The sequence below is a fragment of the Pseudorca crassidens genome, chromosome 13 (genome assembly GCF_039906515.1).
Source record: "Pseudorca crassidens isolate mPseCra1 chromosome 13, mPseCra1.hap1, whole genome shotgun sequence".
Taxonomy (NCBI): Eukaryota; Metazoa; Chordata; class Mammalia; order Artiodactyla; family Delphinidae; genus Pseudorca; species Pseudorca crassidens.
The window spans coordinates 19,125,906-19,141,742 of record NC_090308.1 but is presented as its reverse complement, the minus strand read 5'-3'; the positions used below and the strand labels follow the sequence as shown (position 1 = coordinate 19,141,742).

Here is a 15,837-nt window from a genome sequence, read left to right as displayed (position 1 = left end):
AGTTTGCAGATTGCTTATTTTCCTTCATTTATACAGTAAATATTATTTTCTTATATTTTTTGCCAAATGGGTTTTCCTACATAGATTATATCCTTGGAATTTTAATTTTTAAAAAAATAATTCAACATATAGAGAATATCAACTTATGTTCCATAACTAAAAGAATCATCAACTGTCTCTTAATTTTGACTCTCACATTTAAAGTACAGAAATCTTGTATTTTAAAAACTCACGTCCAGAAATATCAAGAATTTTTTTCTGAATGTTATTTTTCTATAGCTAGCATTTTGAGAGATTGACTTAAAGTTCTTCTCTTTTTTCCCCTGCCAAAATAGTAGTCATCATTATAATAATAGTAATAATATAATAATATTAATAGTGAATACCTAGAAAGTGCTTAATAAACCAGTAAACACTTTAGCACTTACATATATTAATTCATTTGATCCTCAAGAGAGCCCTACAAGATAGTGTTACTTTTCTCATTTTACAAATGGGACAAAGAGAAGTAAATAACTTGAATAGAGTCCTATATCTAGAAAATAGTGGCATCATGATTCAAATTTGCACTATCTAGGTCCAAAAGTCTACCTTCTTAACTACTATGCTATTTTACCTATAAAGAATGTCCAACTTTTTCATTTTGTCGTTGCTGAGATTTAATGATTCACTTAAATGTATTTTGTACTAGTTTTCAGGACCAATTGTAGTCTACTGCTTTCCTTCATTTGCCCTATCCAAAAATCTACTATTATATGTTGTTCTGATAAGTTACTCTGCCACTCCCATTTATTCTTGCCAGAAAATGGAATTATATTCATCAAAGTCCAATACAGTACTTTGCTTACTACTAAGAAAATATGTTGTGAATTACATTAAATAATTCGTTTCCACGTCCTCTTATTTAGCAGCTTTCCAAACACACTACACAGTTTCAAAAAACAAATTAAAAGAATCCGTGTATGCGTTATTGGATGCATGCGTTTATCTTTGCTGAGTGGTATGTTGTAATACTTTCACTATTCAAGGCTTCCAACTACAGTCTGTTTACATTGTGCTATACTATATACTGCATACCCTTTACATTATCTGTATAACATATTTTCTATAGATATCATCTTCTTTTGTGATCTGTGTAGCTATTGCAGACATAGCTAGTGTTCTGACTCACATAACTAACACAAACAAATAAAAGAATGATTAAAAAAACACCTATACCATTAATTAGGGGACTAATAGATTAAATGAAAGGAGTCAATAAAGTGGTTTATTGATAATACAGTATGGGAAAAAGTAGCATCTTTTAAAAACAATACCTTCTCCAAGTTAGTTAGGTAAAGAAGCTGCCCGAGTTTTTTCTGAAGCTGTGATGTAGCAACAGCTTTATCGTTTAGTAGTTTTATACGATTTTGTTCTACCTAAAAACAGAACAAAACAACTTCTTTATTCTAAGATGGTAACATTATATTAAACATGCACAATTCTTCTATTTTAATTCTTTCTTAAAAAGTGTCCTATTTTATGAAAACATATTTACATGTGAAAACTCAAATTTGCAAAAGGGATACTAGATAATATTAACATATTTCAAAAAATATATATATTTTACTGTATAGAAGACAAAATTCAAGGCAGAATTCTTTTAAATAAAAAGCTTCCCTATATACCTGAAGTAGGTTAAAAATCAACCAAAGGCTATTTGTGTATGATTTTTCAGTAATACATTCATGCGATAAAGAAAAATAAAATGGTATGCTACTTTGGCCATACAAATGAAGTGATTTTAAGAAATCCAAGGAAGAATCTCTCTGCTCCTCCTTTCTGTGCCCCACCCCCCCGCCAGTAGAATATGGTAACAGAAAAAAAAAAAGAGGAATTTGTTTTCACTTAAAACTTATTGAGAATTCTATTTTAAAAATGAAGTGAAATAGTATATAATGAATATTTCTAAGTTTTTCTAAGTTACAGTCTTCAAGCTTTATAGGAAAAAAAAGATTTAAAAGATTAAAGGAATAAAAACAAATTCTAAAGAAAATAATATTTTTAATATGAAGAAAAAAGGTTGGTGGAGTTATTTTTTTAATTCTGAGATACAAAGAGGAATTTAACAGATGATAAGTTGTCAATATCTGTTCACTGTTAGCAAAGGAAAACAGTGCAAAATCAGTTCTTGGTTGTTCTCATGGAAGATTTTTTTAGTTCTGAAAAAGCTGAAGTAATAGGACATACGTCTAAAAACTGACCAAGAATATCTTTAGGTTTTGGCACGCAAAAGGTGCTCAAGAATAGATGAATATGCAACGTGGAGAGAAACAAACAAACGTGCAAATGCACCCAAACAGTGAATGCTAAGCATGTTTTAGACATGAAATTGCTCATCTCTGACCTACTACAAAAACAAACAACTTCATATGGCTCAAACGAAGAGCAGATATGAAACACTTACTTATTGAAGACATCACTGCCCTGACTCTATCCCTTCTATGGATCTTGGATTTTTGTGACATCTATTTGCTGTGTTCTTTTCTGTGATTCATTTGCAAATTACCTCATGTGGTTCAATGATATGAGGAACTGGTGGACTGGGCTTTGGCTCCCTAGGATCACGTACTCTTAGTCGTTCTGTAGCCATTGCAAGCTCATCAACAGCAGACACACGATTCCTCAGAGCCATCCAATATTCATGAAGCAACTGAAGGAACAGAAAAGACAGACAGTGGTAAAGCACATAATTAAAACTGGTTAAAACCACCAAGATGTCCCTTGGTCAAGAGTCTTCACTGAGGTCTTAAATCATACACAGTGTTTTCATTACGGGTCTAAGGTACAAGCAATTCTTGGGCCATTTTTAGGATGAGGCAGTGGGTGTGAATGATCTCCACAGGACACTATAGTGTATTGCCTCTTCAGAATCTCAGGAACAGCATACCCCGAGATTTCTTGGTAGGACCAAAGAGCTTTACAGATCAATACTAGACTGGTGGAATCTCTGCTTTATTTTTTAAAGAAATACTTTTTATTATAAAATATTGCACATTCTCAAAATAATATGTATATATGATAATGAGAATATTAAAGTATACAACTGAGTCCACATCATCTGAATTAGGAAAGAGAATAATGCCAGTTCCTTAGGAAGCCTGTGTTCCTTCTCAACTGCATCACTCTCTTGCCTCACACATTCTTCCTTCAACCCCCAACAATGGGGTAACCACTATTCTGAATTGGACTTACTATTCTGTACTTTTTGCTGGAGTTATACTAATCCATACATCCTTAATAATCTGGTTTTATATGTTTCTGAAATTTATAAAAATGCTATCAATCAGTATAAAATTTTTTGATCTGCTTTCTTCACTAACATTATGCTTTGAGTTAGATCCTGATTGATGTGTGTAGCAGTAGCTCATTCATTTACACTGTTGTTAAAGGGTTTAGTCTGCAATGTTACGGAGAACAAATGAACAAAGATCTGGGTGAACTGCATGATAAGCACTCCTCTGACACAGACCATGTGGCTAAACTGAGCTCAAAGGAAGAACGTAGGGGCGAATGAACACTGTATATAGTATTGTTTCTTCCATGACTTGCTGTAATTAACTGTGTTAATGTGCTTTTGCTTTTAGAATAGTAATGTGAAAAGAAAAAAACTACTATGAACCAATGATTTTGATGCTATGGAAGTATTATTCTTCAATCTATCAAATGTATGAATTGATATTATAGACAGCACAGCTTCTTTCTTGAGAGAAATTTTTATCCTGCTTTAAAAGGCAAGAACTTTAGATTAAAAAAATAAAAGATATCAAATGGAATATAACATTATAAATAAAAAACCCACTTCTTTTATTTCCTCACCCATCTCACTTGCAAAGTAGGACAAGGGATTAAAAAATCCACATATAAAGAATAATTCAAAATTAATGAATTCTGGAATCTCAAGCATAGAGTTATAATATGATGAAATTATTAAGTATAAATATGAAGAGTCCCTTTGTGCATTATTAATTGCAATGGTTTCTAGTCTTATATGTTGAGAAATGTTTACTATGTTCTCCAATCTTTAAGGTTGTTGATGTTTGATTGTTATTCACAGAGCAAAAGAAAAAAACAAAAAAGGAAACAAAGCCACACTCTGATTTCAGAGAACAGCAGTGTAAGACCAAGCTAAGACTAGAATAACACACTTTCAAGGAAAAACAAAAGGTTTCATATAAATTTCATTTTAGTAATGATTTTTAGTAATTTAATGAACAGAAACTTCTCATTTGTTCAGTATTATTATATTTATTATTCATCATTACAATCATTACATTTTAGGGAAAGATAAATTACGACACCTCAACTCTCTAAAGCAGATTTTTAAAAACTGAAGAGAGAAAAAGGAAAGTAGCAACTAGAATTAATGTAAAGGAGGAGAATTCTTTTGTATTTTTTTTTTCGGTACGCGGGCCTCTCAATGTTGTGGCCTCTACCGTTGTGGAGAACAGGCTCCAGACGCGCAGGCTCAGTGGCCATGGCTCACTGGCCCAGCCGCTCCGCGGCACATGGGATCTTCCCGGACCGGGGCACAAACTCATGTACCCTGCATCGGCAGGCATACTCTCAACCACTCTGCCACCAGGGAAGCCCAAGGAGGAGAATTCTTAATATGGGAAGGAAGTTTTAAATTACTGTTACCTTATATTCTTTCTTCCAAGCTTCAAAGAGATCCATTGAAGTACTTCCCTCATCAATGAATTCAACATCAAATCGATGTGATTTTGCAAACGATAGCAGAGCTTTCATGGATCGCTCTGTCTCACTTATTGCCCACAGACCCCGGTTGGTGGTAGGTATTCGATCATCCACCAGTCCTTCTTCATCTTCTATCATCTCCTCAAATATTGCAGTCTGGCCTTTGACTCTGAAGACATTCGAGAACAAAACCACAGTAATTACTGTCAGTGGGTAACAAGTACTATAAAAATGATATTGCCAGAGCTAATATCATAGCAAGGTCAAAAACAAAAATTTCATCAACATCTTTCAACGTCATATCTACAAGATCATGCTTGCAAGTTTTTGGAAAAACCAAGCCAACTCTGAAAATGCTTGAGGTATCATACATTTGACAAGTGCTTTCTTGAGAGCAAACTGGCCTAATAAAAAATGGCTATAAATTCCAGGCTAAAATCTTGCTCTGAGAATTAAAATAATACAAAACACAAATTACCACCACTATCAACCATGCAAAAATAAAACAGAAAACCCACAAGATGACCTAAAAGTACAATCAGACTTACTCTCTTCTCAATTTCCATGTTTGTAAAATAGGAATAATTTTACTAAATGTACTAAGTAGCTTAATCCCTAGCACAAGGATGAAGACTTCAAATCTGTGTTGGAGAAAGTGTATTACTAAAAAGAGCTAACATTTTTATAGAACATTTACCATGTATCAAACACTATGCTAGAGAAGAGACCTTCAAGATGCGGAGAAGTAAGACGTGGAGATCACCCTCCTCCCCACAAATACATCAGAAATACACCTACATGTGGAACAACTCCTACAGAACACCTACTGAATGCTGGCAGAAGACCTCAGACTTCCCAAAAGAAACTTCCCACATACCTGGGTAGGGCTAAGGAAAAAAGACAAAAAAAGACAAAAGAATAGGGACAGGACCTGCACTGCTGGGAGGGAGCTGTGAAGGAGGAAAAGTTTCTACACACTAGGAAGTGCCTTCACCGGCAGAGGCGGGGGGGTGGCGGCGTCGGGGGGAGCTGTGGAGCCACGGAGGACAGCGCAGCAACAGCGGTTCAGAGGGTAAAGCAGAGAGATTCCCGCACAGAGGATCGGTGCCGACCAGCACTCACCAGCCCGAGAGGCTTGTCTGCTAACCCGCCGGGGTGGGCGGGGCTGGGAGCTGAGGCTCCAGCTTCCTGTCGGAGTGCAGGGAGGGTACTGGGGTTGGCGGTGTGAACACAGTTGGAAGGGGGCTAGTGCACCACAGCTAGCTGGGAGGGAGTATGGGAAAAAGTCTGGACCTGCCTAAGAGGCAAGAGACCGTTGTTCCAGGGTGCATGAGGAGAGAGGATTCAAAGCACTGCCTAAACGAGCTCCAGAGATGGGCGTGAGCCACGGTTATTGGCGCGGACACCAGAGACGGGCATGAAATGCTAAGGCTGCTGCTGCAGCCACCAAGAATCCTGTGTGCGAGCACAGGTCACTGTCCACACCCCCCTTCCCGGGAGCCTGTGCAGCCCGCCACTGCCAGGATCCCGTGATCCATGGACAACTACACCAGGAGAACACTTGGCGCACCTCAGGCTGTTGCAACGTCACGCTGGCCTCTGCCACTGCAGGCTCGCCCCGCATCCGTACCCCTCCCTTGGCCTGAGTGATCCAGAGCCCCCGAATCAGCTGTTCCTTTAACCCTATCCTGTTTGAGCGAAGAACAGATGCCCTCTGGCGACCTATACGCAGAGGCGGGGCCAAATCCAGAGCTGAACCCCAGGAGCTGTGCTAACAAAGAAGAGAAAGGGAAATCTCTCCCAGCAGCCTCAGGAGCAGCGGATTAAAGCTCCACAATCAACTTGATATACCCTGCATCTGTGGAATACCTGAATAGACAGCGAATCATCCCAAAATCGAGGCAGTGGACTTTGGGAGCAACTGTAGACTTGGGGTTTGCTTTCTGTATCTAATTTGTTTCTGGTTTTGTTTATCTAAGTTTAGTACTTAGAGTTTATTAACATTGGTAGATTTATTTATTGATTTGGTTGCTCTCGTCCTTTTTTTTTTTTAAATACAGATATATATATATTTTTCCTTTTTCTCTTTTTGTGAGTGTGTATGTGTATGCTTCTTTGTGTGATTCTGTCTGTAGAGCTTTGCTTTTATCATTTGTCCTAGGGTCCTGTCTGTCCTTAGTATAGTTTTTAGTGCTTGTTATAATTAGTGGACTTGGTTTTTGGTTTGCTTGCTCTCTTCTTTCTTTCTTTTTCTTTTTTTTTATGACTTTAAAATTTTTTTATTTTTAATAATTTTAAAATTATTTATTGTAATTACTTTTAAATTTTATCTTTTTCTTTCTTTCTTTCTTCCTTCTTCCTTCCTTCCATCCCTCCCTTCCTTTCTTTCTTTTTTTCTCCCTTTTCTTCTTAGCCGTGTGGCTAACAGGGTCTTCATGCTCCGACCGGGTGTCAGGCCTGTGCCTGTGACGTGGGAGAGCCAAATTCAGGACACTGGCCCACCAGAAACTTCACAGCTCCATGTAATATCAAATGGTGAAAGCACTCCCAGAGATCTCCATTTCAACGCTAAGACCCAGCTCCACTCAACGACCAGCAAGCTACAGTGCTGGACACCCTAGGCCAAACAACTAGCAAGACAGGAACACAACCCTACCCATTAGCAGAGTGGCTGCCTAAAATCATAATAAGGTCACAGACACCCTGAAACACATCACCGGACGTGGTCCTGCCCACCAGAAAGAGAAGATCCAGCCTCATCCACCAGAACACAGGCACTAGTCCCCTCCACCAGGAAGCCTACACAACCCACTGAATCAACCTTAGCCACTGAGGGCAGACACCAAAAACAACGGGAACTATGAACCTGCAGCCTGGAAAAAGGAGACCCCAAACACAGTAAGTGAAGCAAAATGAGAAGATAGAGAAACACACAGAAGATGAAGGAGCAAGGTAAAAACGCACCAGACCAAACAAATGAAGAGGAAATAGGCAGGCTACCTGAAAAAGAATTCAAAGTAATGATAATAAAGATGATCCAAAATCTTGGAAATAGAATGGAGAAAATACAAGAAACGTTTAACAAGGACCTAAAAGAACTAAAGAGCAAACAATGATGAACAACACAATAAATGAAATTAAAGATTCTCTAGAAGGAATCAATAGCAGAATAACGGAGGCAGAAGAACGGATAAGTGACCTGGAAGATAAAATAGTGGAAATAACTACCGCATAGCAGAATAAAGGAAAAAGAATGAAAAGAATTGAGGACAGTCTTAGAGACCTCTGGGACAACATTAAACGCACCAACAATCGAATAATATGGGTCCCAGAAGAAGAAGAGAAAAAGAAAGGGACTGGGAAAATATCTGAAGAGATTATAGTTGAAAACTTCCCTAATATGGGAAAGGAAAAAATCAAGTCCAGGAAGCATAGCGAGTCCTATACAGGATAAATCCAAGGAGAAACACGCCAAGACACATAGTAATCAAACAATCAAAAATTAAATTAAACAATCAAAAATTAAATCCAAGGAGAAACACGCCAAGACACATAGTAATCAAACAATCAAAGAAAAAATATTAAAAGCAGCAAGGGAAAAACAACAGATAACATACAAGGGAATCCCCATAAGGTTAACAGCTGATCTTTCAGCAGAAATTCTGTAAGAGAGAAGGGAGTGGCAGGACATATTTAAAGTGATGAAAGGAAAAAACCTACAACCAAGATTACTCTACCCAGAAAGGACCTCATTCAGATTCAACAGAGAAATTAAAACCTTTACAGACAAGCAAAAGCTAAGAGAATTCAGCATCACCAAACTAGTTTTACAAGAAATGCTAAAGGAACTTCTCTAGGCAAGAAACACAAGACAAGGAAAAGACCTACAATAATAAACCCAAAACTATTAAGAAAATGATAACAGGAACATACATATTAATAACTACCTTAAATGTAAATCGATTAAATGCTCCAATCAAAAGACACAGACTGGCTGAATGGATATAAAAACAAGACCCATATATATGCTGTCTACTAGAGAGCCGCTTCAGACCTAGGGACACATACAGACTGAAAGTGAGGGGATGGAAAAAGATATTCCATGCAATTGGAAATCAAAAGAAAGCTGGAGTAGCAATTCTCATAGCAGATAAAATAGACTTTAAAATAAAGACTATTATAAGAGACAAAGAAGGACACTACATAATGATCAAGAGATCAATCCAAGAAGAAGATATAACAATTGTAAATGTTTATGCACCCAACATAGGAGCACCTCAATACATAAGGCAAATGCTAACAGCCATAAAAGGGGAAGTCGACAGTAACATAACCATAGTAGGAGACTTTAATATCCCACTTTCACCAATGGACAGATCATCCAAAATGAAAATAAATAAGGAAACACAAACTTTAAATGATGCATTAAACAAGATGGACTTAATTGATATTTACAGGACATTCCATCCAAAAACAACAGAATACACTGTCTTCTCAAGTGCTCATGGAACATTCTCCAGGATAGACCATATCTTGGGTCACAAATCAAGTCTTGGTAAACTTAAGAAAACTGAAATCGTATCAAGTATCTTTTCCAACCACAACTCTATGAGGCTAGATATCAATTACAAGACAAAATCTGAAAAAATACAAACACTTGGAGGCTAAACAATACACTACTAAATAACCAAGAGATCACTGAAGAAATCAAAGAGGAAATAAAAAAATACCTAGAAAGAAATGACAATGAAAACATGATGACCCAAAACCTATGGGATGCAGCAAAAGTAGTTCCTAGAGGCAAGCTTAGAGCGATACAATCCTACCACAAGAAACAAGAAACATCTCAAATAAATAACCTAACCTTACATCTATAGCAATTAGAGAAAGAACCAAAAAACCCCAAAGTTAGAAGAAGGAAAGAAATCATAAAGATCAGATAAGAAATAAATGAAAAAGAAATGAAGGAAACAATAGCAAAGATCAATAAAACGAAAAGCTGGTTCTTTGAGAAGACAAGCAAAATTGATAAACCTTTAGCCAGACTCATCAAGAAAAAAAGGGAGAAGACTCAAATCAATAGAATTAGAAATGAAAAAGGAGAAGTAACATGTGACACTGCAGAAATACAAAGGATCATGAGAGATTACTACAAGCAACTATATGCCAATAAAATGGACAACCTGGAAGAAATGGACAAATTCTTAGAAAAGCACAACCTTCCGAGACGGAACCAGGAAGAATTAGAAAACATAAACAGACCAATCACAAGCACTGAAATTGAAACTGTGATTAAAAATCTTCCAACAAACAAAAGCCCAGGACCAGATGGCTTCACAGGCGAATTCTATCAAACATCTAGAGAGGAGCTACCACCTATCCTTCTCGAGTCTTCCAAAATATAGCAGAGGGAGGAACACTCCCCAAGTCATTCTACGAGGCCACCATCACCCTGATACCAAAACCAGACAGAGATGTCACAAGGAAAGAAAACTACGGGCCAATATCACTGATGAACCTTGATGCAAAAATTCTCAACCAAATACTAACAAACAGAATCCAATAGCACATTAAGAGGATCATACACCATGATCAAGTGGGGTTTATCCCAGGAATGCAAGGATTCTTCAATATATGCAAATGAATCAATGTGATACACCATATTAACAAACTGAAGAAAAAAAACCATATGATGATCTCAATAGATGCAGAAAAAGCTTTTGACAAAATGCAACGACCATTTACAAAAACCCTCCAGAAAGCAGGCACAGAGGGAACTTACCTCAACATAATAAAGGCCATATATGACAAACCCACAGCAAACATCGTCCTCAATGGTGAAAAACTGAAACTATTTCCACTAAGATCAGGAACAAGACAAGGTGCCCACTCTCACCACTATTATTCAACATAGTTTTGGAAGTTTTAGCCACAGCAATCAGAGAAGAAAAAGAAATAAGAGGAATCTAAATTGGAAAAGAAGAAGTAAAGCTGTCATTGTTTGCAGATGACATGATACTATACATAGATAATCCTAAAGATGCTACCAGAGAACTACTAGAGCTAATGAATGAATTTGGTAAAGTAGCAGGGTACAAAATTAATGCACAGAAATCTTTTGCATTCCTATACACTAATGATGAAAAATCTGAAAGAGAAATTAAGGAAACACTCCCATTTACCATTGCAAGAAAAAGAATAAAATACCTAGGCATAAACCTACCTTAGGAGACAAAAGACCTGTATGCAGAAAACTACAGGACACTGCTGAAAGAAATTAAAGATGATACAAATAGATGGAGAGATATACCATGTTCTTGGATTGGAAGAATCAACATTGTGAAAATGACTCTACTAAGCAAAGCAATCTACAGATTCAATGCAATCCCTATCAAACTACCACTGGCATTTTTCACAGAACTAGAACAAAAAATTTCACAAATTTGTATGGAAACACAAAAGACCCCAAAAGGCCAAAGCAATCTTGAGAAAGAAAAACGGAGTTGGAGGAATCAGACTCCCTGACTTTAGACTATACTACAAAGCTGCAGTAATCAAGACAGTATGGTACGGGCACAAAAAAAGAAATATAGGTCAATGGAAAATGATAGAAAGCCCAGAGATAAACCCATGCACATATGGTTATCTTATTTTTGATAAAGGAGGCAAGGATATACAATGGAGAAAAGACAGCCTCTTCAATAAGTGGTGTTGGGAAAACTAGACAGCTACATGTAAAATGAAATTAGAACACTCCCTAACACCATACACAAAAATAAACTCAAAATGGATTAAAGAACTAAATGTAAGGCTAGACACTATAAAACTCTTAGAGGAAAACATAGGCACAACACTCTATGACATAAATCACAGCAAGATCCTTTTCGACCCACCTCCCAGAGAAATGGAAAAAACAAAAATAAACAAATGGGACCTATTTAAAAGCTTTTGCACAGCAAAGGAAACCATAAACAAGATGAAAGGACAACCCTCAGAATGGGAGAAAATATTTGCAAATGAAGCTACTGACAAAGGATTAATCTCCAAAATTTACAAGCAGCTCAATATGAAAAAACAATCAACCCAATCCAAAAATGGGCAGAAGACCTAAATAGACATTTCTCCAAAGAACATATACAGATTGCCAGCAAACACATGAAAGGATACTCAACATCACTAATCATTAGAGAAATGCAAATCAAAACTACAATGAGGTATCACCTCACACCAGTCAGCATGGCCATCATCAAAAAAATCTAGAAACAATAAATGCTGGAGAGGGTGTGGAGAAAAGGGAACCCTCTTGCACTGTTGGTGGGAATGTAAATTGATATAACCACTACGGAGAACAGTATGGAGGTTCCTTAAAAAACTAAAAATAGAACTAACATAAGGCCCAGCATTCCCACTACTGGGCATATACCCTGAGAAAACCATAATTCAAAAAGAGTCAAGTACCACAATGTTCACTGCAGCTTTATTTAAAAGAGCCAGAACATGGAAGTAAACTACGTGTCCATCGACAGATGAATGGATAAAGAAGATGTGGCACATGTATACAATGGAATATTACTCAGCCATAAAAAGAAGTGAAATTGAGTTATTTGTATTGAGGTGGATGGACCTAGAGTCTGTTATACAGAGTGAAGTAAGTCAGAAAGAGAAAAATAAATACTGTATGCTAACACATATTTATGGAATCTAAAAAAAAAAAAAAAAAGGTTCTGAAGAACCTAGTGGCAGGACAGGAATAAAGACGCAGATGTAGAGAATGGACTTGAGGAGACAGGGCGGGGGAACGGTAAGCTGGTATGAAGTGAGAGAGTGGCATGGACATATATACACTACTAAATGTACAACAGATAGCTAGTGGGAAGCAGCCGCATAGCACAGGGAGATCAGCTTGGTGCTTCGTGACCACCTAGCGGGTTGGGATAGGGAGGGTGGGAGGGATACACAAGAGGGAGGAAATATGGGGATATATGTATACATATAGCTGATTCAGTTTGTTATACAGCAGAAACTATCACAACATTGTAAAGGAATTATACTCCAATAAAGATGTTAATTAAAAAAACAAAAAAAAACCCTGAAAAACCCCACTATGCTAAGTAATTATATGCCTTTTCTTATTTAATATACATAAAGAAAACTCAGTGAGGTGTTATTATCTTCATTTCACAAATGAGGATCCTGAGGCTTAGAGAAGTAATCTGTGCATAGTAGTGAGCAGGGATTTGAGGTCATATCTGTTGGACTGCACAGTCTGTGTACTCCCATAAACTGTCCCTTAAGCACATATTACCACACGACAGGAGCATTTGGGGGTAAACGTCAGCACAGGTGAAACTGAGCATGTTAAATGGGCAAATGCTAAAGTTTAGTAAACTGGCTGGGTAAGAGAAAAAAATATAAGAAATGTTATTGTGAGGAAAATGTAGTTGTATAAATTAAAATACCAAGTCTTGTAAAATGTTTCATTTTCCTGATGGGAAATAATCAATCGGAGAACTTACGTGTGAGAAAATAACTTCGATTCATACTCTGTGAACAATTCATCAGCCTTACAAAAGACACAGCTGGAAAAGAAGAAATTATCAGAGAAATATTCAGAAACATAACTGCAATCAGGTAACTTCTAAAAGAGGCTTAGTATTTTATACTTCACATTTTCTTTACAACAAATATGCCATTTTAGAAAAAAAAAATACGTGGTCCTCAGGTATGTGGTCCTAGAGAGGTTTTGTTTTTAAAGTTCGATTAATAATACATCTCTACTTCTGTCTGAATGCAAATGAAAAATGTTTTATTATGTGAGCCAGTGTTTCTTCTCTCAGGAGAAATCTAGCTCAGTGGAATGATGCCATTCATTGGATGATTTCTCCTATTACCTACCAATTGAGAGGAAGCCTGGTTGGCCGGAGGTGGCAGATTGTTGCAGACTCAATAACATGACGAGATGGAGGTCCCTCCAGATTTTTTACAGCGTCTCTTACTTGCTTCTGGAACTTACTTAGCTCTTCCATATGTGTTGTAAGTAAGAACTGAAGACCTCTGCAGTCATGGAACCTGATTCCCATCACCAGCACCACACACACAGCAAAGAAAAGAACAGTAGGTCAATTTCCTAAAAATTCAAGAAGTGGTTGGCAAAGTGTTAAAGAAACTGCAACATTTTACCTAGTCACACCTGAGTGAGTTTACAGTAGGAGTGTATTCAATTGGTATCTACTAGTAAACAAAGAATAATAACATTGGGTTGTCTACTACAAAAGATAACAAAAACATCTGATAGTGCCTGCCCTCAGAAACGAAAAACAATATGTAAAATCTGAAAAACAATATGTAAAATCTATGTCTCTGTGCCTGATGTCTTTGAAAGATCCGGATTGCCACATTCTTTCTTTGTAATACTGATTGACTACAGATGTTCTCCTGACACCTGTGCTCTACATAGAGGTGACTTGTAGGATGAAAAGTAGAGACAGAAAGCTGAGAAGAAAGGAGAAAAGTAGCCAAGAATTATATTACAAGGAACTTATATATATACACATATATTTTTATTAAGCATGTACTAAATGCCAGGCACTTTGCCAGGCACTGTATAACTGTATGATTGTTGCTGAGAAGAAAGATGGGGAAGACAAAGCAGACTCTACAATATAAAACCTGGGCCACTGTGGCACTATGAGCTTAGCCCTTAGGGAATGAATGACATAGGGAAATAGGAATGCCTTACCCCAAGGGAAAAATTCTCCTAAACAAAGTCTGTTTCAAAACTTTGCTTAAAGAGCTGGCTTTAAGCAACTTTGTCCAACAAAGATACAAAGAAAATACTTTAAGCAGATTAAAAAATAGAAAAAAAAAGCACTGAAAAGAGAACAGTTAAAAATGACTAAAATACAGGAAAAAAGCATACCTCATATTTTGGTCTGAAATATATGCAACAATAGGTAAAATGTAGATGTTCATAACCACAATATGTTATGACTTTTAATTGTAACAATACCAAATGATCTGAATATTTGGGGTGACTATTCATATAACTATTCTGTTTTGTGCTATTTTCTTACTTCTCTGACATAGAAAGCTTGCCAGTTTGTTGCTTGTAGTTGCTGGTTATTTCATTTCGCACTCTTTGAACAAGTTCCTCTTCAATACCAAATTCCATTGCTCTGTGTATCACATTCAGCCACCAAGGAGAATTAGAATAAATCTGTAAACAAGACAACAGCTGATCAATTAATGTCTTTTTAGTACTCACAACGTTTCTATCACTGCAACGAGTTCTGTGAAAAATTAAAAGGAAGCAATAAATGCAACTCTCAAGGGAATCACAGTAGTGGGGAGACAAGTATACATGTTGTACATACAATGAATAAGTACAACTTCTGCATATATAACTAAATAGAACACCTATTTCATGATTACTCTGAAAGGGTGAGAATTTATTTACATACATTTATAATAAAGCTGTGCTAAAAAAAATACCTAAAACAAAATAAAAATTCAGTATTCACTCTATATATCTGAAAAGGTAACAGGCTTCTTTCTCAGCATAATAAAGTCATAATGCTTATCCTCAACTAACTGAACTAGATTCTACTCAATGAATAATCTTTGATAACTAATAAAATTATATGCTTGAATACTAAATAATTAATTAGGAAGAATAAAATGTGGAGTAACTGGTTAAAATCAAAAAGTAAAAGTATTTTGTGTAGGCTTCTCTTTAAACTTTGCTACTGATTTCATGAAAGAGGAATTTTAGAAATAACAAATGGCACATATTTCATAAAGAAAATACTTATGGTTCTCATATTCTAACATCTTAAAAGAAAAGGTTTTGGAAACATGCACATCTAAGATCAAAAGAAGGTTATGGAAGTCTTCACTTTCTTCAAAAGACAACTTGTTATATACCGAAGGTAAGAGGAAACCCCATTATACCTTAAAAGAAATGAAAGACAATAACCGCAAAATAGGTGATGTATCTATGTGTCTGTTCATCCAATCAATAAACACTGCTAACAGCAAATAAGTTTTTATTGTGGCTCAGGTACTGTACTAGGTGCTAAAAATTCCAAGATGAATAAGAAA

At 36.5% G+C, this 15,837-nt stretch overlaps 1 protein-coding gene across 5 annotated transcripts in view; it reads right to left on the bottom strand.

Moving 5' to 3' along the window:
* Positions 1 to 15,837, bottom strand: part of SHPRH (SNF2 histone linker PHD RING helicase) — an 81,449-nt gene that overhangs the window by 25,287 nt on the left and 40,325 nt on the right. For all 5 annotated transcript variants that reach the window (XR_010933641.1, XR_010933642.1, XM_067701843.1 and 2 more), the window contains exons 18-23: positions 14,811 to 14,953; positions 13,633 to 13,806; positions 13,254 to 13,316; positions 4,681 to 4,906; positions 2,549 to 2,692; positions 1,317 to 1,418 (exon numbers count right to left, since the gene is read on the bottom strand). Coding sequence is in view for 3 of the 5 variants with exons in the window: in XM_067701843.1 (XP_067557944.1) it covers positions 1,317 to 1,418; positions 2,549 to 2,692; positions 4,681 to 4,906; positions 13,254 to 13,316; positions 13,633 to 13,806; positions 14,811 to 14,953 (852 nt within the window). In the remaining 2 variants the exon portion in view is untranslated. The remainder of the gene's footprint in view (positions 1 to 1,316; positions 1,419 to 2,548; positions 2,693 to 4,680; positions 4,907 to 13,253; positions 13,317 to 13,632; positions 13,807 to 14,810; positions 14,954 to 15,837) is intronic.